Source organism: Oryx dammah, unplaced genomic scaffold, assembly GCF_014754425.2.
Source record: "Oryx dammah isolate SB20612 unplaced genomic scaffold, SCBI_Odam_1.1 HiC_scaffold_5, whole genome shotgun sequence".
NCBI lineage: Eukaryota > Metazoa > Chordata > Mammalia > Artiodactyla > Bovidae > Oryx > Oryx dammah.
The window spans coordinates 66411130-66429502 of record NW_024070189.1 but is presented as its reverse complement, the minus strand read 5'-3'; the positions used below and the strand labels follow the sequence as shown (position 1 = coordinate 66429502).

The 18373-nt window shown below is 56.5% G+C and overlaps 2 protein-coding genes across 4 annotated transcripts in view; both read left to right on the top strand.

Annotated features, from left to right (window-relative positions):
* ARID3A (AT-rich interaction domain 3A) overlaps window positions 1-3643 on the top strand; it is a 35316-nt gene extending 31673 nt beyond the window's left edge. For both annotated transcript variants that reach the window (XM_040240252.1, XM_040240253.1), the window contains exon 9: window positions 279-3643. In XM_040240252.1, the coding sequence (XP_040096186.1) occupies window positions 279-460 (182 nt within the window). In that variant the 3' untranslated portion in view covers window positions 461-3643. The remainder of the gene's footprint in view (window positions 1-278) is intronic.
* Window positions 3644-7227: 3584 nt separating this feature from the next.
* WDR18 (WD repeat domain 18) lies at window positions 7228-16564 on the top strand. Of its 2 annotated transcripts, XM_040240248.1 has the most exons (10): window positions 7228-7488; window positions 10206-10316; window positions 11377-11510; window positions 11705-11846; window positions 12297-12440; window positions 12530-12594; window positions 12726-12850; window positions 12977-13143; window positions 13463-13531; window positions 13808-16564. In XM_040240248.1, the coding sequence occupies exons 1-10, from the start codon at window positions 7243-7245 to the stop codon at window positions 13937-13939; spliced, it is 1335 nt and encodes a 444-aa protein (XP_040096182.1). In that variant the 5' UTR covers window positions 7228-7242; the 3' UTR covers window positions 13940-16564. The 2 variants fall into 2 exon arrangements, with proteins under 2 accessions (XP_040096182.1, XP_040096183.1); XM_040240249.1 differs by lacking the exon at window positions 11705-11846 and having other exon boundaries at window positions 7248-7488; window positions 13808-16551.
* The last annotated feature ends 1809 nt before the right edge of the window (window positions 16565-18373 follow it).

Genomic DNA, 18373 nt, shown 5'->3' with positions numbered 1-18373 from the left:
AGCTGCTCAGCAAGTACTAAGTGCTCAGCATGGTCGTATCACGTGTTGTGTACTTCAAAAATAATGTGGTCAGACCCATGACTCCTGTAGGCCACCAGGTGGCGATGTTGACACAGAACAGCTCTGTTGCTGTAAAGACCCCATTAGGGAAGGCTTGAGGAGGTGGTGGTGTCCTGGGGGAGAGGGACTTTGCTGGGAATTGCTCAGGAATCGCTTGCCCCTGTCATGTGATCTTTTACATTCTCCACGACTTGTCTCTCCTCCTGTCCTTGCTCCAGGAGTGCTGTTTGCCCAGCCACCGGCCCCCACGCCACCCTCCGCTCCCAACAAAGGTGGAGGCAGCAGCAGCCGGGGCGGAAACAGTGGGACCAACAGCAGCAGCAGCAGTGCAGGCAGCCAGGCAGGGCCGGCGGGGATGTCTGCACCCCCCACATCTACCTCAAACAACTCATTGCCTTAACCGCTACACTCCCCACCCTGGGAACCTGCCAGACTGGGCAGGGGGTCCAGGTGGGCCAAGCAGGGGCTGGGATGGTGGAAGATACGGGTGGGGAGGGGAGGTATCCACAGAGGAGCGACAGCTTAACGCCAAAAAGAAAAGAAAAAAATATATACATATATATATATATATATAAAGAAAATTTAATAAAACAGGGGAAAACCAAGGAACACTTGAATTACTCAGGTTTCGGACATTCAGAGATGAATTGTGAGAATATCAAAGGAAATTAGAAATGAGAGAGGCAAATGTCTACTAGGGCTCTCCTGCAGCCCTGGTGGATCCACGTGGACTGGCGTCTGGTTTCAACAGGCCAATCCTGTTTACCTCATACATCCCTGCACTGTGTTTTTTCATTTTTATGTTTTTTTTTTCTTTGCTTTTTTTTGTCCGTTTGTCACACACTCACCACACCCAGCTCCTTGTGTTGAATGAAACCCCTGAGCCAAGATCAGTTGAATTTTTTTGTTGTTGTTGCTTTTGGGAACTTTGTTGTTGTTTTTTTAAAAGAAATAGTGAAAATCAAACTCTATAGGGTTTTTAAGAGGTTTTAGGGGTTTTGTTTTGTAAATATTCTATTTTATTCTTGGGGGAGGAATCAAACCTAGGAAAAGGATATATATATCTATATATTTGTGTTCATTCAGGGAAACTGGACTTGAAAAAGAAAAAAAAAAAAGGCAAAAAAAACCCAAGTAATACCCTTTATTTTTCCCATGACTGATTTGGGTTCAGTTGTGCATTTCCTGTGGTGCAGTGGGCCCAGGACACTGGATGCCTGGGCTAGAGTCAGCAGAGCCGATGAACTCAGGTGCTCTGGGCTGGGCTGGGCTGGCTGGGGTGGGGGTGCATGGTGGGGTCCTGGGGGAAGAGGGACAGGGATGCTGAATGCTAGATGTCACCAGACTTGTGTTTCAGGCTGGGCTCCTCTGTCAGGAGCCCCGAAGTCTTAACTCAAAAGGAGAAATTGCTGGGGTGGGGGGTGCTCCCCCACCAGCCCCAGGCTCCTGTCTCAGGGATGAACACGGCCTGGGGACTGGCCTTGCCTGAGAGCACTGCTTCTGGGGATGCCATGTCTGGGGATGGGGGTGAGCCGGCCTTAGCTCAGGGTGAGGTTTCTGGGGCCATGGCACCCTGAACCCCCTCACCCCACCCTACCCCCGTTCTCATCTAACTTTGTCCCTCTATACTTGCTGGGAGCCCTGCAGTGGCTCGAGGAACTACAGGCCAAGGTGGGGCCTGCACTCCTCCCCCCCTCAACCCTGTTCCCCGGGTCAGGAGGCAGGCATTGGTGGGATGCAGCTGGGGGTCGGGGGCGCCTGCACATCCGTCCTCCTTAAGCCCAGGAGCGCTTTTGGGGGCCCAGTTTCCTTCCATCTGCGGGACCAGGTAGTGTTGGCTGGGGCTGTGCCTCCCTCCCGCGAGGTAGCGCTTTTCCACGTCCCTCTGAGGGTGGGGGTGGGCTGGGAAGAACGCAGCTGTTCCCAGGTGAGCCTGGAAACTCTAATTGGACCCCGGAGCCCGGCCTAACGAGCCCAGAGGGGCGGGGCGCCGCCAGCAGCCTGCTCTCTCCCAACCCAGGCGTCATCTTGTTGCCTTGGAGACCTTGGGGGTGGTCCTGAGCCCCCAGTCTCGTCGGTTTGCCTTCCTGTGGGGTGAGGTGTTTCTCTGGGAGGGAACCCATTTCTTTGGTGTATCTCAGGGTCGCTGACGCCCCCCACCCTCCCAGGAGAGGGTGGCACAGGGCTTGGGCCTTTCTTCCTGCTTCTGGAAGGGTCTCCCCTCCTGTCGTCTCCCACTGCAGCGGCACAATCATTGTGGGAGGGGGATCCTTTTGTTCCCAGACACAATCTGCCCCCCCTTGTTTGCCGTCCCCCCTTCTCTCTCTGCTCTCCCCTCACCTGACCCATAGAGTGTGTGGGGCTGCCCTCTGCCCCCCACCCCCTTCCTGCCGGCCTCATAGAGGGGGGGTGGGTGTCTGCTGCGAGTTTCGGTTTCTACCTCAGGTCTGACTCTTGATGCCAAAACCCCCACCCGGGTGCCCACCTCCCTAGCCCCCAGCTCAGGGTCCCACACGTGTGCTGTTGCATCGACCAGTGTCGTGGGGACCCGGCATCAGGGGACAGAGCGTCGTGCGGGCGACGCCCCCCACCCCCCGCGTCTGACTCAGGCTGTGCCTGTGGTGCTGGGCAACGCTGATGATTGTAGGGAAGGGGGCATGGGCCCAGAAGGGGGACCCACCGGCCATGGAAATAGCAGGGGGTCCAAGGGGCCCTGCCTCTGCCTAGGTCGCTCCATTCAGCACCCCCACACTCCCAGCCCCACCACTGCCTATTGGTGTGGGTTTCTGGGGTGCACTTAGCACCCCTTATGCAAACCCGGGGCGACCGGGGTTGAGTGCTGTTCATTCCTGAACAGGTGGGGCTTAGCAGCATGCCTTGGATGGGGACACCCCAAACTCAGGGTGGAGAGGGGCTTGAGGGGTACCCCTGATCTGCTGATGCTTGTGGACGGGCTGCTTCTAGAACCTTCCTTGTGACCTCCAAACTGGCCGCAGGTCTGTAGCTGTCCAGCTGGGGGGCGGGCGGGGGTGGGGGGTGGGCACGGGGTGGCAAGTTGGTTTGTAATAGTTGTGCGTTTGTACAGTCACTTTTCTCACTGTTAGCATTTTTGTCCACCACCATTTTTTTTTCCCTTAATTTTGCTTCTGCATTTTTTTCTTGGCAAACGACTTCAGCCTTTCATGCCTGACTTGTGAAATTTCAGTTTCTCTGGGGTTTGTCAGAAGGCGTGGGGAGCACGCCTGAACTCAGGTTAAAGGGAAAAAAAAAAACTTCCAATAAAAAGACGTAAAACTACTCTCTACCTCTAGCTGGGCTCAGCCTGTCACACCTTGGCTGTGGCAGGGCAGCCTGTGACGATTTATTTCAGTTTTTGCAGGATATTCAGGTATTAAAAGGAAGGGGGGAAAAAGACAAAAAAAAAGTGTGATTTTGAAATTTAAAGGAACACTGAAAGTTTACATTTTATAACATTATTATGCAGATTGTATTTAAACTTCAGAAATATTTAAGACAATTGTAACCCTGTAAAGCTGATGAAATATTAAAACAAGACAAAACACTTCTGACTTTTAACAGAAAACGGCTCCTCTGGTGGTTTTTTTTTCGGCGTCGCCCCACCCCTACTCTGCTCCTGGTGGCAGGAGGCTGAGGGCCTGATGGTGAGGTCCCCCAGTGGGGACTGTGCCCCCCAGGGCCACTAAGCCATGTCCCTGATGTCTTCCAGTGGGTGCGATGGTGGGGGGAGGAGGGCAGTGGATGACCCACCCCCAAGTCAGCAGTGCCTGACCCTTGTGGGTGAAATGTAGGGACCCCCACATGCCCACCAGGAGGAACCCAGGCAGTCTTGGCAGCCATATGGGTCCACCCAGCACCCATCCCCCAGCCTTCCGGCTGTGGTTCAGTCCACCTACACTTGACCTGGGGACCCAAAGTAAGTGGCAGACCAAGAGGCAGACTTAGCCCTGGGACCCTCGGGCTCAACACACGTGGGAGGGAAACCTCTGCATTTTCTGAGTATCCTTTCTTCATCTACCTCTCAAACCCACCCCATGAACAGAGGACCTAATGGCCTCAAGGTCAGTGTGGCCGAATGGTGGGTAGGACTGGCCTCTTGCCACCTGGCTCCCCAGCATCAGCTGGCCTGGGCCGGTCCCTCCTGCCTGGGTCAGCCCCCAAGTCTGCGTTGAGTGAGGAAAAACAATTCACCCCTCCTGGTGCATGTGCCTCCCCGTAGCCCATTCACGTGGTCCCAGCCTCTGTGAACCAGGGGGACCTGAAGCACTCAGAGGACAGGGGTTAACCCACCTGCCTCTCAGAGCCCCCCTGCCCTCCCCTGTCACGGAGGTAAAGTAAAAGTGATTTTTTTTTTTTTTTTAAGGCCTTCTGGGCAAACTGGATCGGCCAGTCCATCATCTTCATTCCTCTGAAGAGGCCCAGAGAGGGGCCCAGAGGCCCTGAGGTTACACAGCCCCGAGGCTGGGGAGGGATGCAAGGAGGGGGCCCTCCTCCCTAGCCTCTCAGATCCCGGCGGAGCCTCCCACTCCGTGCTTGTGAGTAGGCCGGGGGAGCCTCCCTGGAGGTGAAACTCAAAACCACGTCTGATCAGCAGAGCCGCGGGAGCCAGCCCGGAGCCCGAAGAAGAGGGCTTTCGCTTGAGTCATCAGCCTTCCGCAACGCCATTAGTGCACTTAGTAGGCTAGGCGCTGGATTTGATCCTGGGTTCCCGGTCCCCGCCCCCAACCCACAATGCCCCCTCCCCCGGGCTCCGGCTCGAGGTGGGGAGGGCGGGAGACCGGGCAGTGTGTACCCTCAGCCTGCAAACAGAAGGCGCTCAATACCCGAGTAGGGAATAAAGAACGGGGTTGGGGGGCTTAGACCCAGAGCGGTTCTGCAGACCACTGTGCCTCGGTTTCCCGTTCTGCCCCGCCCCTACCCTTACGTCCTCAGGCCTAGGAGTGTTAGTGGATCTGGGACGGGGGCGCCAGGCTGGCACCAAGGAGGTCTGGCGACTGGGTGGTCCGAGAGGCTCCCAAAGTGTGGCTTTTGTCCTGGCCTTCTGACACAACTGGTCTGTCCTCATTCCGGAACCAGGCTGGGGGTGGGGTGACCTCTGACCTCACACATCAGCCCAGCTGAGCTGGGTCCCCCGGGAGGGGAGGAGGGGAAAGGGAAGAAGGGGAAGGAGGGGAGGGAGTGGGCCTGGGACTGCACCACAGCTGCCTGCCCTCCAGCGGAGCCCTGGCCTGCCCATGCCCTGGCTTCCACGTCTTCGACTTCAGTTTATAACGGGTCCCCCTGCGACCCGCACCTGCAGGGCCCACCTTTCCTCCTGGAACCCCGGTGCTTGCGAACTTAGCCAGGGGAGACCTCCCCAGAGGAGCACGCAGACCCAGAGTTCAAATCAGCATTCCCGACTGGCCCCTGGGGAAACTGAGGCCCAGAGCTGGGCAGTGATTTGCCCCTCTGCTCAGAAGGAGGACCGGGTTCAAGCCCTGAGTTGGTGGTTGGAAAAAGGCCATCTTGGCCCACCCCTGGGAGCTGCACGGAGTCACCGTTCTCAACTGGGGTTCCACAGAATGCCCAAGATTCAAAGAAAGATGTGGTTTGGGGAAAACGGTATCCGGAAAATGTAAATAACCATTCAAGGTGTTTCATTTTTCTTATTCACATTAAGAACAAAAAATTTTTGAGGAATCGGGGTTCTAGCTCCAATTCATCTTCAGACTAGGTAGTACTTGCCGCAGTTTCCCCTTTTGGAAGCTTCTGGAGATTTGGACACCCACCTCTCTCCAATTTACAAAAGTACTTCAGTTTCACATTCCACACCCCTCCCCCCAACTTCCCTGGGATAAAATAAAACCCAGGTCCGCATGTCCAGCTCCCCCCTCCACGGTCAGCCTCAGGGCCTTTGTTCGCGCGTCTGTCCCTCTTTCTCTTCAGGACACCTGTTCAAGGAAGCCCTTCCGACCGATCAGGCCGGTCCTCCCTGACATCCCCTGACGCCCCCACCCCGCCCCCCGGTTGTTGCTTATTGCTGTTGACCCCCCGGGCTTGGATCGACTCCCTCCGGCATTTCGGTGAATGGCTCGAGCCTGCCACCTGGCGGCCGGGCCTGGGCCTGCGGAGTCCCCGGCGCCGGCGCCGCCTGTTCTCCAGGAAGGCCCCCTCCTCCCCTCTCCTGCACATCCTCTCCTCCTAGATCGCGCGGCGGGGTTGGGGGACGTACACAGCACCCAGTCCCAATATTGCTTCTGGGTACACCGCCCAGGACAGGCATGAGACCGCGACTTTTGAGCGAATTCTCCCTTTTCAAAGGTTGGCAACTAATTCCCTATTTTAAATGTACTGTTTGCGGACACAGCCTGCAGCCGGCAGCTCTGACGCGAGGTTGAGTGCTCCCCAGACTTCACGATTTGCTCCACCTCCACAAAGTTGCTGAAATTAAAATGTGGGTTTTCTGGCCCCCGAAGAAGCGAGGTCCAAGGGGAGGCGGACCGTAGGTCCATGAACACACATCTAACTGGCTATGTTTTGAAAGCCAGCTACGTTTTGTTGGGGTTTCCCTGGTGGCTTAGCCGGCAAAGAATCTGTCCGCAATGCAGGAGACATAGGTTCGACCCCTGGGTCTGGAAGATCCCCTGGAGGAGGGAATGGCAACCCACTCCAGTATTCTTGCCGGGGAAATCCCATGGAAAGAGGAACCTGGTGGTCTACAGCCCATGGGGTCGCAAAGAGTCGGACACGACTATCACTACCTGTTATGTTAGAAGCGTAGCCTAATTTTACGTGCAATGTCTCGATCCTGTGAGGTCGGTACTCAGTATTTGCACAATTAGAAGAAGAATCTGCGAAGTTGCGTGCTTGGCCAAAAGCGCCCAGTGCAAACGGCCAAGCCAGACCTCCAGGCTCTGAAGCTACTAACTGCTCTCATGAGACTCTAGGCCTTGGTTTCGCCATCTATTTTTGGACGAAGTATCCTTCTAAGAGCTCTAACCAGGCGGTGCACCCCTTATTTTTCGCGGAGCCGGAAGATAACTCAGCCTGGTTCATAGAACAGCCCCCCCTAGCCCCCCGCCCGCTCCCAAGGCGTGTGCACATGCGCAGGACAGCCGGCCGCCGTGAGCCAGGCAACCTGTGCGCCGCTCTACCCGGTACGGCGCAGTCGCCCGCGTCTCGCTGATGATGACGCACGTCCGGGGCGGTGGAGAAGGCAAGATGGCGGCGCCCATGGAGGTAGCCGTGTGTACGGACTCGGCGGCCCAGTTATGGAGCTGCGTTGTGTGGGAGCTGCACTCTGGCGCCAACTTGCTCACGTACCGCGGAGGCCAGGCAGGGCCCCGCGGCCTGGCGCTACTCAATGGCGAGTACCTGCTGGCCGCACAGCTGGGCAAGAACTACATCTGCGCCTGGGAGCTGCAGAGGAAGGTGCGGCGGCGTGCTCCTGGGCGCCGTTGGCGAGCTGCGCTGCGCTCAGGGGTCGGGGGAAAGGGCGGTGGAGGCTACATGGACCCTGAGCCGGGGTAGGAGTGGGTAGTCCCGTTAAGGTGTTTTGCGCACGCGCGGACCTGGGGTCTTTGCGGGGAAGGTAGGGAGTCGCGCGCTCGTTGTGATTGCGAGCGGCTAGGGCGCTGCGCGCACACGCCGAGCTGAAGGTGGACAGCTGCTTCGGGGTGGGGGTGGGTTGCTAGCGGTGCGCACACGCACAAGGAGCGCCGGGGGTGGGTCCCTTGGGGGCCCTGCGCGGGAGCCGGCGTGTTAGGCGAGAAATTTAGTTGAAAAAGTGTTTGCATGAGGGGTTCCGTCGGTATCCTGAGCTTGGAGGCTGAAGGTCCGAGGCTTGAGGGAGGGAGCCCGCTGAAGGGTGACTCAGGAGTCTAGTGCATTTATGGTTCTCAGAGACTCTACCTTTTGCCATTCAGTTCAGTTCAGTCGCTCAGTCGTGTCCGACTCTTTGCGACCCCATGAATCGCAGCACGCCAGGCCTCCCTGTCCATCACCATCTCCTGGAGTTCACTCAGACTCACGTCCATCGAGTCCGTGATGCCATCCAGCCATCTCATCCTCTGTCGTCCCCTTCTCCTCCTGCCCCCAATCCCTCCCAGCATCAGAGTCTTTTCCAGTGAGTCAACTCTTCGCATGAGGTGGCCAAAGTACTGGAGCTTCAGCTTTAGCATCGTTCCTTCCAAAGAAATCCCACGCTTGATCTCCTTCAGAATGGACTGGTTGGATCTCCTTGCAGTCCAAGGGACTCTCAAGAGTCTTCTCCAACACCACAGTTCAAAAGCATCAATTCTTCGGCGCTCAGCCTTCTTCACAGTCCAACTCTCACATCCATACATGACCACAGGAAAAACCATAGCCTTGACTAGACAGACGTTAGTCAGCAAAGTAATGTCTCTGCTTTTGAATATCTAGATTGGTCATAACTTTTTTTCCAAGGAGTAAGTGTCTTTTAATTTCATGGCTGCAGTCACCATCTGCGGTGATTTTGGAGCCCCCAAAATAAAGTCTGACACTGTTTCTACTGTTTCCCAATCTATTTCCCATGAAGTGATGGGACCAGATGCCATGATCTTCGTTTTCTGAATGTTGAGCTTTAAGCCAACTTTTTCACTCTCCTCTTTCACTTTCATCAAGAGGCTTTTTAGCTCCTCTTCACTTTCTGCCATAAGGGTGGTGTCATCTGCATATCTGAGGTTTTGATATTTCTCCCGGCAATCTTGATTGCAGCTTGTGTTTCTTCCAACGCAGCGTTTCTCATGATGTACTCTGCATATAAGTTAAATAAGCAGGGTGACAATATACAGCCTTGACGTACTCCTTTTCCTATTTGGAACCAGTCTGTTGTTCCATGTCCAGTTCTAACTGTTGCTTCCTGACCTGCATACAGATTTCTCAAGAGGCAGGTCAGGTGGTCTGGTATTCCCATCTCTCTCAGAATTTTCCACAGTTTATTGTGATCCACACAGTCAAAGGCTTTGGCATAGTCAATAAAGCAGAAATAGATGTTTTTTCTGGAACTCTCTTGCTTTTTCCATGATCCAGCTAATGTTGGCAATTTGATCTCTGGTTCCTCTGCCTTTTCTAAAACCAGCTTGAACATCAGGGAGTTCACGGTTCATGTATTGCTGAAGCCTGGCTTGGAGAATTTTGAGCATTACTTTACTAGCATGTGAGATGAGTGCAATTGTGTGGTGGTTTGAGCATTCTTTTGCATTGCCTTTCTTTGGAATTGGAATGAAAACTGACCTTTTCCAGTCCTGTGGCCACTGCTGAGTTTTCCAAATTTGCTGGCATATTGAGTGCAGCACTTTCACAGCATCATCTTTCAGGATTTGAAATAGCTCAACTGGAATTCCATCACCTCCACTAGCTTTGTTTGTAGTGATGCTTTCTAAGGCCCACTTGACTTCACTTTCCAAGATGTCTGGCTCTAGATTAGTGATCACATCATCATGATTATCGTGGTGGTGAAGATCTTTTTTGTATAGTTCTATGTATTCTTGTCACCTCTTCTTAATATCTTCTGCTTCTGTTAGGTCCATACCATTTCTGTCCTTTATCGAGCCCATCTTTGCATGAAATGTTCCCTTGGTATCTCTAATTTTCTTCCATTAGGGCCCATGATTAGAGAAACTTAAAAATATAGCCCTTTACGTTGCTTGCTGCCTGCTTTTGCCAGCTAACATCTCTTTGGATGGGTTCTGTGTTCTGGCTTTTTCTGGTGTGGTCCACACAGAAACTTGAGAAGTTGTTCCATTTTAGAGATCTGGAAACTGAGGCTCAAGGTCCCAGGAGACACTTCATTGGGGATGCAGGACTAGGGCAAAAGCTGAGTGGCCATTGGGTCCTCCTGGACCCTCTGTGCCTTCCCCACCCGAACACCCGGGGGTCCCTCTGACCCCCAGTCCAGAGAGGTGCTGTCTTGCTTTGAAGAAAATTCCACAGGCCTCCACCCCCACAATGCATAGCATCAACTGGAGTAGATCCCTCTTTGCTGAACCATGGATTTGCTCAGAGTATCCCATCCCCCGCTTCCCTTCCCACCCCCACCTTCTTTCTACTCCTGGACTTACCAGCTGTCTCCTGCTCCTTCCCCAGCTTCCTCCCCGATGAAACTCAGAGGCCTTTTCTGTCTCTAGGACCAGCTTCAGCAGAAGATCATGTGCCCGGGACCAGTCACCTGCCTCACCACATCGCCCAATGGCCTCTACGTCCTGGCAGGGATCTCAGAGAACATATACCTGTGGGAGGTGAGCCCAGGGACTCAGAAACACGAGGGTGGGCTCAGCCTCTTGGTGGGCTGCTGGTCAGACCACTGAGCGGGTTGTCACTGACAGGCTGTTATGTTTGGGGGGACACTCACCTCCCTTCCTGCGCATAGTGCAGTGTCCGAGGTCCCAGGACAAAGCCTTTCCTGACCCCTGCCCGGCAACCAGTTGCAGAGAGGAGAGCAAGCTGGCAGTCTCACTTCCAGCTCTTAAACCTCACTTTGCGATTCTGAAACTAGGAAGCCTTGCCCAAGTGCAGGGAGAGAAACTGAGGCACTCACTCTGTGGTAGAGATCCTCCTCTACTGTGGTCAGGCCAGTGCAGGGGGTGTGGGCAGATTTTAGCAGCTGGTCCACCATCATTAGACGGCTCCAGTGGCTCGCCAGTCGTTGGCCCTTCTTGATGGGGGAACAGTCTGGGGTCCATCTCCCCTGCAGGTGGAGGCTGCCTGGCCTGGAGGACCCACCCTCTAGGAGAATTCCTGGCCAGCGTGCATCACGACCACAAGGGGGCGCCCCACAGTGCCGCTCTGGCTTGGGCTCTGACTCCTGTACTCTGTGGACCTTCTTCCCTCCCCTCTGCGTGTGAGCGCCTGGGTGTCTTTGTCCAGGTGTCCTCACAGAGACAGTGGTCACCTCACTCCCGTGTCACCTATCTGAATGGGTTGTATTTCCAAAGACTATATTCAAGTGAGGTCACAGGTTTTGGAGGTTGGAGTGTGGACACGTTTATCTGGGTGACGAAGTTCATCCTACCGCAGCTTTGCTGCCCTCTCACCCCTGCCCAGCCCTTCCCTGGTGTCCCTGCCACCAGGGGCCTCCTCTCCTGGAGCCCGAGCTCCCCCATGGTTCCCAGCAAGAGCCCCACCCTCAAATCAGAAGGTGGTCACTTGCGGTTGTGACCAGTGCCATCCCTTTGCTCAGAAGGTAGTCACTTGCAGCTGTGACCGGCTTGTCACAGGAGCTGCGAAGCCCTGGTGCAGGGGCCATGGGGGTAGGCTCTCCCCGCAGGCTCCCCACCAAGCCAGTGCCCCTCCTCCCAGGTGTCCACAGGGAACCTTCTGGTCATCCTGAGCCGCCACTACCAGGACGTGTCATGCCTGCAGTTCACGGGGGACAGCAGCCACTTCATCTCAGGGGGCAAGGACTGCCTAGTGCTGGCCTGGAGCCTCTGCAGGTAGCACCATGGCCCCGGTGGCTCCTTGTCCAGCTGTGGCCTCTGGGCAGGCAAGGCCTTGACCATGAGGGCGGGAACCAAAGGGCTCCGGGTCAGGTGGGCTGGTACCAGGAGGACATGGGGCTGGGTTGCCACCTGAAGATGAGGTGAGGGCGTGGAGATGCCCGCTGAGGTCTGCCCACCCCCTCCCCAAGCGTGCTGCAGGCAGACCCCTCCCGGACCCCTGCCCCCCGGCACGTCTGGTCTCGCCACACCCTCCCCATCACAGACCTGCACTGCGGCTTTGGGGGGCCCCTAGCCCGGGTGGCCACCGCCTCGCTGGACCAGACAGTAAAGGTAGGACCCTCACCCTGCCACGTCCCCCGCAGTGGATGTGAGCCGAGCCCAGCTGGCGGGTTCCTGGCCCAAGGGAGCCAGCACATAATGTCCTCCTCCAAGCCAGCGGCTCCAGACAGCTCTTGATCCCCCGACGCTTCCAGCCTCAAGGACAGCCAGAGGGTGGACAGTCTAGGCCTGTGTCAGCTTGGAAATTCCCACTTGGCCACTGCTCCTGGCAGCTCCTGACCAAGCCTTAGGGGATTCAAGGGCATGCTCGGGGTCTTTGTTCCTGGTTGGGGGATTCGGGGCTGACCTGCTGGGGGCCTGGGGGCTGACAGTCACTGAAGTAGGTGGTGGACAGGGGTCCCTGAGCCCCTGAGACCTCTGTGGCGACAGTGCTTGTTGGAGGTTCTGTGGGACCCAGCCTCCCAACCGGTCCTTGGCTCTCACACCGCCACCCACCCCCAGCTGTGGGAGGTCTCCTCAGGTGAGCTGCTGCTGTCCGTACTGTTTGACGTGGGCATCCTGGCTGTGACCATGGACCTGGCTGAGCATTACATGTTCTGTGGCGGCAGCGATGGCTCCATCTTCCAGGTCGATCTTTGTACCTGGGTGAGTGTCTGTGGGCAGCAGGGTCAGGGGACAGGCTTGGGGCTAAGGCACTGCCGGGCCCCTGCTCACCTGCCCTCCTGCATCTGCAGCCCGGGCAGAGAGAGAAGAGCTTCCAGCCAGAGCAGGAGCACGGGAAGGTGTTCAGAGGGCACAGGTGCGGGGACCAGGCAGGGACAGGGGTTGGAGGGGGGTTGCTGCCCTGGGGCACAAATGCAGGCCTGGTCCTGCTGCTGCCCCGCCCCCAGCCTGAGCATCCTGGGAGCCAGCTGATGCATTCATCATCAGGAACCAGGTGACCTGCCTATCGGTGTCCACAGACGGCAGCGTGCTGCTATCGGGCTCCCACGATGAGACCGTTCGCCTCTGGGATGTGCAGAGCCAGCAGTGCCTCAGGACAGTGACCCTCAAAGGTGGGCGTGGCTACCACCACTGCTCCCCAAACCCAGGCAGGGCAGAGGAGGGACTCAGGGCACACCTCGTGGAGGGCACAGCCTGGCTGAGGGTGGTCCTGACCACCTCCACCACCCCACCCCCAGGCCCCGTGACCAACGCGTGCATCATGCTTGCACCCGTCAGCATGCTGAGCTCCGACTTCAGACCAGGCCTGCCCCTGCCCCACTTCAACAAGCACCTGCTAGGCGCAGAGCACGGGGATGAGCCGCACCGTGGGGGCCTGATGCTGCGCCTAGGCCTCCACCAGCAGGTAGGCCTCACCTGGCAAGAGCAGGGCACCCTTTCCCACTGAGGCTGGGCTCTCTCCGCTGTCTCTGCGCCCCGGAATGACACAAGACTGCAGGGGCTTCCACACCCGTCCATGGGACTTGATGGATGCCTGTGCCCAGCATTGGCTACTGGCCCAGAGCAGCATGCCCAGATGGTGTCCAGCAGGAGACAAATGGCCTGGAACAACAGCAGGGTCCAACCATTTTGCCAGGCCGGCAGGCTGTCCCCACTGGCTGAAGGCTAGCTGACTGCCTGGCCATCTCTGGGAGTGGCCGACTGATTCGGCTTTTGTGTTTCAGGGGTCAGAGCCCAGCTATCTGGAGCGGGTGGAGCAGCTGCAGGCGGTGATGTCCAGTACGCTGGAGAAGGTGGGAGGAGGACCAACCCTAAGATGGGGAAGGGGCAGGGCCCAAAGGTGGGAGAGCAAGCCTGGAGGGGAGAGGCCCAGGGTGGGGGAAGGGCTGGGTTCAAGATGGCCAGGCTCACCTCAGGTGGGCTGCTGGGGCAGTCTTGGCTCAGGCTGTTGGAGAGGATCTACCTGTACCCCCACTCACCATCCTTGACTGTAGGGACAGTGGCCTTCAGAGCAGGGCAGAGGTCTGAGCACCCCCTGGCCCAGTCTGAGTGCCCTGCCCTTCCCCCAGAACGTCCTGGGAGGCCAGGACCAGCTGCGGATCCGCGTGACTGAGCTGGAAGATGAGGTGCGGAACCTGCGCAAGATCAACCGCGACCTCTTTGACTTCTCCACACGCATCATCACGCACCCAACCAAGTGATACGTCTGGACTCGCCCTCAGCCGGCAGAGCCCACAGCCCAAGCCTGTCCTCTGCAAGGTCCTATCGCTTGGATTGGCACCCCCACCAGGGTCTCAGTCCAGGGTGGGTGGACTGGTTGCCCTGCTATGACCTGCCGTGTCTCATGAGTGCTCTGCTATTTCTAACAAAAGACCTAAAATCTTACCTTTCGGCCTCCTTGTGCCCCCTCTGGGCTGAGGACCCTCGCTGTGGGACCTGCCGGGGGGATTCGCCACAGCTATCACAGAGTCCGAGTCCCAGACATAACGTCTAGAAGCCTGGGTTCTCACCTGCCAGCCCTGTGCAGCTCCCAGGGGGCCGGGCCTTGGGCCAGGTCCCCAGGGCAAGAGTAACTCAGGGACAGCAGGGTGGTCACACCAGGCCTGTCTCCCCAGCCTGGCTCTGGGCAGCCGACTCTGGGGTGGCAGCCAGTTCTGGGCCAGAGTCGTTTCGACCAGAAAGTTCTTGGTGTCAAGGGCCTGAAAGAAGCCAACCTCCCCTCCTCCAGCACCACACATACATACACACTGTGCAGGGTAGACGGGGACGCCACTAGCTGCCAGCCAGAACCTGGAGCCCAGCCCAGACTTGGGCCCTAAGCCTCCCATGGAACCTTCCAGAAAGCTGCCCCTAAGTGACAGTCTAATTGTCCGGAAAATCCACGTGACTTAGCCGGTGCTATAGTAACTGCAGCTCCTGCTTTTAGCTGATGGGTGTCCTCTCCTGGGGCCCTCAACCCCCTCACAGCCCACTTTGCTCTCAGACCTAGACAGGTTTACTTGGGACTGTCAGGTGAGGAGTCCTGCTGGCCTCCACGTTGCAGTCACCCCATAAGAATAAGGTTCCAGCAGGCTCTGGGCTCCTGGTTGGTCCCTGGCAGCAGGGTGGGGGAAGAGGACCTGGGGGCTCAGTGTTTCCCTCCTCGCTCCTTAGTCTCCAGGGGGTCTGGAAGGTGGGGAGGGCATCAGGGTTGGCTGAGGCTCCCCCGGGGCCTAGGGCCACCTCTCCTACCTGGCCCCATTTCCAGGTGCTGCCATCCTGTGCCTGGTGCTTCTCTGCACCCCAGCCATCTGCACTCAGCTCATAGTTCAGTGACTTGGGAGGAGATGCTGGTTGTGGAGACCTGGGTGCTATTCTCTGCATCTGGTCAAGTCCCAGGCAGGAGCTGGCAGGGGTCCAGCCTCTGGGGGTCACCTCCACTGGCTCAAGGATCTTCACTGAGCAGTAGGGGTGCTGTTATTGCCCAGAAGTTCCGGGGCGCCCTCAGCACATCTCTGGACCTTCAGCTCCTGACTTGGGTCCTGGGGTCCCTCCTGGCTTGCCCACCACATCTGTGGCTGCAGCCGAGGGGACCTTGGCCACTCATGGCCCCTGTGGGACTGAGGGTGTGCACCCCTGGGCAGGGATGGTGGGTTCCACCCCGGGGTGGTCACTGTGATGACTCAGGCCTGAGAGGTAGTCCCAGCAGGGCCTAGGGAGAGCTTCCAATCAATGTGCAACCAGCCTTGCCCAAGCTGTCCTTGCTGCCAATTCATGGGGGCCTGGAAGGTCCCCGTCCCCTTCCCCCTCCATAGGCCACACAGAGTGCAGAGAAGGTCCCTGGTGGGCTGTAAGGGCTGGAGCCCACTGGCCCCTTTCCCTGAAATCCCCACGTGGCCTCGGACAAGCCACACCTCGCCCTGAGACTGTATTATCACTCAAAGGAAACATGTACTTCCTTGGTTCGTGAGGAGTCTTCAGGAGCCAGTGTGCATCTGTGCGGGTGCCCAGCACAGTCAGTACTCCTGTTGCTTGTCTGAGAATCTGTAGAAATCCAACCTGACCCTGAATCCTGGGCCATCACTGCCAGAAGGGGAGGTGCAGACTGCATCTGACATTCTCAAGTGACGGCTGAGTTGATGGAAACCCTTCCTGACCAGGATAGCCGTTATTTAAAAAACAAGTGTCAGGATGTGGTGGAGGTGTCTTCCGAGCACTTGTGCATCATTGGTGGGAAAGTGAAAGGGTACAGCTACCCTGGCAAATAGGAGAGTCATCAAAAAGTTAAGCGTGGAATCACCATGTGTCCCAGCAATCCCACTACAGGTACCTTGCCCACAGAAATGAAAGCAGGAGGCCCGAAGAGATGTTTACACATGCGTGTTCACATCAGTGTGATTCACAGCAGCCAAAGAGTGGAGACAACCAAATTGTCTAAAGATGATGGATGAGCAAGTGGTTCTTTTGCATGGTGGAATATTACTTGGCCTTTAAAAAGAGAGATTCTGACACCTGCTACAACCTGGTTGGACTTGAGGATGGACATAATGCTTAGTGAAATAAACCAGACCCAGAAGGAGATACTGTCTGATCCCACTCATTGGAGGTCCCTAAAGGAGTCAGATCCACGGAGAAAGTAGATGGTGGGGCCAGGGGCTGGGGGAGGGGTTGGGGAGTGTTTCATGGGGCAGAGTTTCTGTTTGGAAAGATGAGAAAGTTCTGGAGATGACAGTGGGGCTGGTTTCACAACAATGTGAATGTGCTTAATGGCATGAGCTGTGGACTCTAGAAATGGTTGAAATGGTGAATTTTGCATTATATATATTTTACCACATTTAAGGAAAAAACCTCGCTTGTCTTTGTATGTGATGTGAACTACCAATGCCCTGTAAAGCTGGGAGCTGAGGCGCAGAGGCCAGACACCCACCTCGGGTCACCCAGATGGGGGCAGTCCCAGTTTCCATCAGGGCCCTTCACTGGCCCAGGAGATGGGGAGATAGTGGCCAAGTGGGCCTGGGGGGAGGGGAGATGTGGGGGCTCTCGGGGCTGCCCCCATATGAATCCCAGGAAGGCCTGAAGAGCTGCCTGGTGTGTGCCTGCTTCCTAGAATCATCCCTAGCGATGTCTATTGAACGACTGTGCTGAGGGCTATGTTAGGGTGAGGAAGTGTCCCTCCCCAGGTTGGGTCCCTATTTTGGAGGACTCATGCTGGTAAAGGCATCTCTCCCCATGGTGGAATAATGTCCTGGTGGTCCCTGAGGACCCTTTTCAACTTAGCACCTTACCCAGAAGAATGGGGTGGGGGAGGGCTCCCTGGTATGACTGTCCTTGTCCTGGGATGCCTGGCCAGGTGGCTGGATGAGGTGGCCTTGTCACTTGGAAGCCAGTCAGCCATCCAGCCCTCATTAGTCATCTCAAAATTCAATCTATGCTGCTGGCATTTTTATTCATTTAATGGAGTTTGTTCCCTGCCTCTCGAACACTGGCTCCAAAAGGAGATTTTTGTGTGTGTGTGTGTGAAAAAAATAACTGAGTGTAGACTCATCCATTAGAGCTGGCATGATCTGGACAGATCTGCTGTCCTGTGCCCTGCGGAGTCTTGCCCTCCTGTGGAGGCTTTCTCTGCTTGCCCACCTGGGATGGGAGTGGGAGGAGTCCATGCACTGCGCCGCTGGGGCCCTTGCTTGACCAGTGTTCACTGAGCATCTGCTGCATGCCAGGGGCTGTTTCTCATGGGGAGGCACAGAGAATGTAGGAGGCTGAGGGATTGGTAGGTAGTGGGGAGCTATGGAAGGTTCTAGAGCAGTGGAGAGTCATGTAATCAAGTGTCCTTGTCCAAACAGTTGCTCAAGCAGAGTGCCTACCGTGTGCAAGCACTGGAGACACAGCATTAAACAAGCCAGGCTCACCCCTGTCTCCCAGAGTTGCCCACTAAATAAAGTAAATAAAGCAGCAAAAAGATGACTGTGTGATGGAGTTAATGTAGGCAGGGGTGATGGGGTGTGTTCTGCATCTTTCAGGGAAATTTTTCAAGCAGGGGCATTTGGCATTGGGTCTTGAAGGGTGAAGAAGAGTTGTCTGGGTCAAGTTTCCTGCCCACAGCTGGAGGGCATGGGATCTGCCCTATAGGTTCCCATCAGACAAATCTGCTTCAGTTTCCCCAGCTGCCCACGATGGTAGAGCACACCCAGGGGGGGTTGGTCTGGGTAGACACTGCTTCCTGAGGGAGGGAACAGTGCTGCTGTGTGACTATGGAGGCAAACTGACCCCTTCTGGGCCTTAGTTTCCCTGCCCTATTAATGAGAAATATTTCCAGGCTGGAGGAGGGGGATGAAGGATCCAGGGGTGAGTGTGGGGACCAATTTTGATGCAAAATCCCTCCCTGCTGCTAACCTCTAGGCTTTCTCATCTGTAGAGTGGGCACAGAGCCAGGGATAGCGGTGGTTAAACCCCACCCCAACCCCCGCCTGTTTAGATCATCTGAGCCTCAGTTTCTCCCCCTGCGTCGTGGATCCGATTCCTCCCAAGTGGCTTCCCTGGCACTGGGGGACCAGGAAGGGAGAGGGCGGGCGAAGGCCGGTGGACTCCGGCAGGGAGGGAGGATCTGGCCCGGCAGGGGCGGAGAGGGTGCGGCGTGGGCGCGCGAGATCCTGCCT